Consider the following 6808-nt stretch of genomic DNA (forward strand, 5'->3'; position numbering starts at 1 on the left):
ATTTGTACATGCATTCATCCTGGATCTTTTAATATAAAGCTGGCCAAGATATTTTGCTTTAATTTGAAAAGGATGTCTATGAAAATAACAGCTTCAGTGGTGAGAACCATGTAGCCTAGAACAGGAGCCTTTTTGGGGGAGGGGAGGCTGAATATGTATGTTTAATATCCTGTCTTTAGTTGTTTATTGTATAAGAAACAGTAACTGCAGCTCAACTCTTTAATTACAATATTGTAAACATTTCTAAAGATGAAAAATATCACAGGAAACAGTTCCTATTTTGCTCAAGCGGAGGGGAGAGACCTAGTGATACCGATATAGGCACTAGTTACCTCTGGGCTAAGGGCCGATACTGTAATTCTCTCTCAAACTGTTCTGCTGTAAGTGTTCCATCAATGGCTTCACATCCTGGGTTAAAGACAGAATAGGCACTTCTTTCTCCACTCTGTCTTTCTCCAGGGCCGCGGGTTCCTACGTAGATCCAGTAAAACATAGATAGGACAAAATAAGGCAAACCAAACTCTAGTTCCACAAACAGTCCCAGTAAGACAAGCCAGATGAGAAACTTGATAAAGTTGACATTCAGAAGAAAGCAACTGGTCCACCATGGTGCAGGGCATGTAACGGCTTCAGTTTGGGGTCTTTCTGGCCTTTGACTGGATTCCTGCAAAATAAAATAAAAAAGCCACCTGGGTTATTTACGCAATGGACAAATAATTAAGGCCAGAACAGCAATTCTTTCTAAGATCAACTTCGTGATGGAATATTGATTTCCAAAAAAGACCAGTTTTTTCACACATGCTTCAGAAGATTGGGGAATCTGAAGTATGTAAGAAGCAAGAGGAGTCAGGCTGTGCTGGGCAAAGTCCATGTCACCACGTTGCAGGAAATATATGCTTGGCAGAATTGCAGAATGCAGTTACCTGAAGATGTTCTGTGCTCTGCAGCATTCGAAAATACCTTTCCAACAACAAGTCCAACGAGTGCTGCTTGTTTTGTATTCCACTCAAATACAGAAGCAGTGCTACCATCACTTACATTTCTGCCTTTGAATCTTGGATCCGACAGATTTGCAGCAGCATGAACTGGGTGGCAAAAAAAAAATATGCTCTGCACTTTCGCCCACTCCCCGTCCTTTGAGGCCTAGTCAAGAGAACAAACAGATCCACCAACTACCTATCCCAACAAGCAGAAGAATCCACAATGGCAGGAACTGAATCCTCCTTTTGTTTCAATGGCAGTGCCTTCCTAGAAGCAGAAAAGCATCTTGCTCTTGCATTTGCAAGTTGTACTTCCAATGTACAGCTCAGGAATTGTTTGTCACAATGTGCAGAGATTGCAATGATCTGTACACAGTCTTACAGAAAGGTCTTCCTGATACAGTTTTAGTAATCATTACTGAATCATAGAATTAGAAGAGACCATGACCAACATCTAGTCCAACCCCCTGAAATGCAGGAATTTTTTTGTCCAATATGGGGCTCTAACCCATGACCCTGAGATTAAGAATCTCATGCTCTACCAATTGAAGTATCCTAGCTCCATCTTCAAACATTTTGTTCATCTTTCTAAAAGAAAATATTTCATAATCCTTTGGGGTTATTTATTTGGAGGTGGGGGGCCGGCTTTGGAGAAAAATGTTTTCCCTCAGTTTTTTTCTAACCCTTCTAACCCTTTCTAACCTATAGTGACGACCAGTGTTTTTAGGGGGTGTTTTAACCCCTCCCAAAAAAATAACAATACCGTAATAATCCAGAGACATGGATCACTAGCTAACAGTACTGAGGTAGACTGAAATTTCAGCAGAATATCTCCAAAGAGGAAGACTGGGCAACACCATAATACGGTACATGGGATTCAGCATTTATGAAGTATAAAACAGCAAATAATGAATAATGGTATGTCTATAGACTCATGCTCAATTATTCTGAAAAAAGAACTTGGGACCAGAGCAGAAAGCTCATTAAACTATATTCTCAGTAAGTTGTAGCTAAAATATCCATTCAGCCCATGCCCCATAGCCCTACTATTAGAACAGTGGTTCTCAAACTTTTCTCTGGGCCACACTTTCAGAATAAAAATTTGTGCCACGCCAATTTTTTTTTTTTGATAAAAATAAATTGAAAAACAAAAAGAAACAACTAGCAGCGCTTGTTTTATAACATGGAACACAACTACTTTATGATCGTGGGACATCCAGAAAGTATAAATCAATGCAGCTACATAAGAACATAACTCACTCCCAAAATATAATTATAAATGTGCCTCTTACAACATATGTACCTTAAGTATGTATACAAATTCAATGAGAGGTATGAGATTGCTTTTGCTGGGTAATCTCGTTGATATTAAGTCTAATTTGAGACAAACTCTCATCTCCTTATCTAACACAAGGAAGCCCTTCTCTTTTCTGACCTTTCATATTTGTCAGAGTTGAAAATCCCTGTCCACCACAATATGTCATGGAGAACTGTAGAGGAATAGCCTGTGTTCTTGCTCTCATTTTGAAAAGATATTCTACAAATAAATAAAAAATGTATTTTAATACCAATCTATACTACACTGAAACATTTAAACTTTTCTTTGTCTTTGAATCTTCCTGCCATACATGCCACCCTCTCCTGCCACACTGGCGTGGCACGCCACAGCCTTTTGAGAACCACCGTGTTAGAAATGTGTATATCAATGGCGCTCACTAATCTTAGCAGATGAGAGGGTTTGGGTGCTTTGTTTGTTTGCATGCTGTCTCAAACCCCTATTTCTAACGCTTACTCTTCAGCCTTACTCCTGTTTCCTTTTCTTAACAAAGTTTACCAATTTAACTCTCTATATAACAAAACATGTAGTTTCCCCCAACTACTCTACTGTCAATCCCTTGGAACACCTCACCAGATGGTAAAATGAACTTCAAGGCAGTTGTTGCCATGGGAACAAAACTTGTCCTCCATCCCTAATAAAAGATGGACTGACCATTGACTGTTTAGTCGTGTCCGACTCTTCGTGACCCCATGGACCAGAGCACGCCAGAGATTTTGATCATTATGCACTGTAAAACAGAAAGCACCACCACCAGGCACATTCGGGTTCAAATCCTTGCTTGGCTGTGCATCTTGCCTTGACTCATTCATTGCTCCAGGGAGGACAAAGCTACAGAAGAAACTTGGCTTATCCTATTCCTACCTCACCCGGATGGTGTGGAGAGGAAGATGAGAGAGCCCTGAGGGTCTTGATTAGAAAACTGTAGTGATTAAAATGTATGAGATAATAGTAGAGCCCAGGGAGAGAGAGAAGGCTCACTGAGAACAAATAAATGAGTTTAGGAAGAGCAGAGCCAAGTGCTAAAGCTCTTCCTGGAGTGCTCCAGGCAGGGGCTTTATTTGTGAATGCTCCAACACGGCGGGGTGGAGGAAGGAGATAACCTTAGAACAGCAGAGCTGGAAGGGACCCTTGGGTCATCTAGTCCAACCCCCTGCGATGCAGGAATGAACGAACCTGTTGTACACGCAGGGAATCAGTAGGTCAGAAAGGCGGCCAGGCTAACAACTTTCGCCTGACGTTCGGTGCTGGAGCACTGAACACACAACACTCGTGCAGCGTGCAGCGGTACCGCGCGGCATAAGCATCGCCTGAGTTGCAATACCGCGAGCGGCAGCTCTGACCGGAGAGCAGCTGCCACGGCAGAACCTGCGAGGAGAGGGGCGGCGCGACCCTACGCGCGTCTACCGGAGGCCGAGCGGGTGAAAACGCGGCCTTCCCCTCCCCGCAACGCGCCTCGGGAGGCGGAGCCGCCTCGCGCCGAAGCTAACCAACCTCACTCAGCAGCGGGGGCCGGGCTTGGGCCTGCTCCTTCACCGCCTCCGCCTCCGCCGCCTTTCCTGGCTGCTTTGCCGAGGGAGCGGTGTGGCGGGTGCCGCGGCGGGCAGCCCGGAACTCGGCCAGCCTCTGCTCCATGCACGCAGCAGCAGCGCCCGCCTCCGCCCGGTGCCACGTCCAGCACAAGCGCCCAAGAGCGCGGCGCTTGCCGGCGTTGCACGCTTGGCACGGCTGGCCGGGATCTGCCCCAGCTGGGAGAGCCGCCCCCGGGGCGGAACCGGAGGAGGGGCAGGGAGGACCCCACCGAGCGGGGGGGGGGCAGTCAGAAGGGCGAAGTGGAAGGAGGAGGAGCTGTTTGGACCCAACCAAGTTTTATTTAGGTTTTTGTTTTTGTTTTGTATCATTCATGGCCTCAACTTTCAGCTACGGTTAGAAATGCTAGCCAGGCGGAAACGCTTTCCCCTCCAAGCCACTGCCTGTTCCTCCTCGTTCTTCCAGCGGGTCTGGGAGCTTGCACGAGAACGAGCCCCTTAAAGCTGCTGGATGGATGGTGACCGCTTCGTTTCCCGCCTGGCAGGAGTCCAATGCAGAGACAAATAAAAGAGAGCGGTGGTGGGGAAAGAAGGGCATTTGTAGCACAGCATTTCTACACCTCGACATAAAGAACTAGGATCTTTCTCAATTCTGCACTCCCCACCCCATCTTCCCTTGTAGAATTTCAGGTGCAAGATTGTGTTTGCTTGATTGGGGGGGGGGACTGGAACATGGTTGCTAGTAGCCCCCTCCTGAAGTAGAAACATGAGAGTCTGTTCTGTCCCATCTAGTAGGCCCTATCCTGTTCTCACAGTGGCCAAATAGCTATGGAAAGCCTGCAAGCGGGACCTGAGTGCATTAGCAATCTCCCCACTTGTGATGTCTAGCAGCTGAAATTCCCAGGCATACTAGGTACCTCCAGCAACTGAGGCAGAGGTCTGGCCAGTAGCCTTTGATAGGCTTATCCTCTATAAAAGCCATCTTAAAGCCAGCCAGGTTTATGACAATCATTATGACAATCAATACTTTAGCTTTTCTTAAAGCAAACACAAGAAAGGGCAGTAGGGCCTTTGTGTACAGATGAGTTTGTGTGTAATATTAACACCACAGACTGGGTATATTTCTGGATTTTGTACTCAATGCAAAAAGTATTAGAAAGTGGGTTATGCAAGGACAAAAGGAAGGTGAGAAAGTGTTCTCTCTTCTTTTAAAAATGATTCACCTTTCTGAATGGCCCTAATTATCTGGTTTGTAAAATTACATTTCCAAGTAATTTTACAAGCAGCAAGATCATTACCTTTGCTATCCCCATTATCATCTTTATCTGGCCAATTGGAATCCCCATCTGCTTTTATGTTAATAAATTATGTGACTAGGTGTTGCCCTATTGCAGAATTTAATGTGCTGAGCTAACCGACTTTAATATAATGCTAAGTTTGCCAGAGGTTATTTCACTGGAACTTCCTTCATTTACCATATAGGCTGTCTGAAGATGTTTGCTCACTTGAATGTATTTGCAATAGTTTTTCAGAGTTTTAATTTCTTTCACCAACATTTAATGGCAATATATCAAGAGACCATACTGTGTTTGAGAACAGAGGAATAGCTAGCCCAGGGGTCAGCATTCTTTTTCAGCAGGGGGCCGGTCCACTGTCCCCTTAGAACTTGTGGTGGGCCGGACTATAGTTTGGAAAAAAAATATGAACAAATTCCTATGCCCCCACAAATAACCCAGAAATGTTTTTTAAATAAAAGGACACATTCTACTCATGTAAAAGCATGCTGATTCCCGGACCATCCGCGGGCCGGATTTAGAAGGCGATTGGGCCAGATCCTTAGTTTGCCTGCCCATGAGCTAGCCTGTTGTTTTATTATCCTTTCCCCTGTATTTGTGGTTCAGAATCCTAGGAACTTCACCCTTTGTTAATGGTGCTGGGAATTGTAGCTCTGTGGGGGTAATCTAGAGCTCCCAAGATACTTTGATGTTTGAATTATTTAAATGTATGGTTTGTTAACAGCCAAAGCCTTTTATGTAAATGGAGGGGAAGTTGATCTTTATGAAATAGAGTTGGGAATTCATCAAGCTGTTCTATTGAAGCTGTTCACAAGTGATGGAGTTGGGAGCCCCCTTTGGAATGTGGAAAATACCTAGAAGGAACATGCATAACAGAGAAGTTCCAGTGATGGACAGCATCCTGAGACAGGTGCGTCTTTCTGTCAGGGCCTGGGCCATCAAGAAAATAATTTTTGATGGGCCGCCATATCAGTTTTATAATTAAGAGACTGGAGGTCAGATATCAGATCAGGAAAGCAAGACCCAATGCTAGATGCAGAAGACGTTGCCATGGGCAGGATTGAGGTCAACTACCAGAAACGTCCATCATTGTTCCTAGATGTGATAAAGTGCTCAGTCTGCCAAATTAGCTTTAAAGGAAGGACTTCTTGGAGCTTAGGGCCCTTCCATTGGTTTGGGAGGTCAGTTGATCATCCTCGAGCCGTTGGCTCAAGAGATAGATCTTAGACCAGCACTGGAGCTTTCCCAGTAGAACCTAACTGGGCCTGCTTGTTGAAGGCACAGAGAGCGCATGAGATAAGGCACCAAATTCTACCTATTGGGGGTCTTGGTTTGAGATCCCATTCTGGGCTAGACCCCTGAACAGCACAAGCAGAAGCCAAGACACAGATGGGTTGAATGAAGAGATTTAATGAGCCAAATTGGATTTATGAAAATATCTCCTCTGTGACCTGCTCCATCTCTGCATCCCCTGCTGTGAAATGGAGTAAATCTAGAAGGGGACTCTGAGCACAAAATGTTTGAGAAATACTACCTTGGAGAGAATGTGACAATTTCTTTCTTTCTTGTGAATGCAGAGTTGCTTAGTGATGAACCTGTTCACATCTTGAATAGCAACCGAGTACATAGAAGCCTAGCAGCCTTTGTGGCATATTCAGAGTTTAGTTC

The 6808-nt window shown here is 44.7% G+C and overlaps 1 protein-coding gene across 1 annotated transcript; it reads right to left on the minus strand.

Annotated features, from left to right (window-relative positions):
• Window positions 1-205: 205 nt before the first annotated feature.
• On the minus strand, window positions 206-4116 carry SAYSD1 (SAYSVFN motif domain containing 1). Its single transcript, XM_035110549.3, has 2 exons — window positions 3811-4116; window positions 206-664 (listed from the first exon to the last, which is right to left on the minus strand). Exons 1-2 carry the CDS (start codon window positions 3949-3951, stop codon window positions 329-331), a joined length of 477 nt encoding a protein of 158 aa, XP_034966440.1. The 5' UTR covers window positions 3952-4116; the 3' UTR covers window positions 206-328.
• Window positions 4117-6808: the final 2692 nt, after the last annotated feature.

This window comes from Zootoca vivipara, chromosome 3 (genome assembly GCF_965207765.1).
Source record: "Zootoca vivipara chromosome 3, rZooViv2.hap1.1, whole genome shotgun sequence".
Lineage (NCBI taxonomy): Eukaryota > Metazoa > Chordata > Lepidosauria > Squamata > Lacertidae > Zootoca > Zootoca vivipara.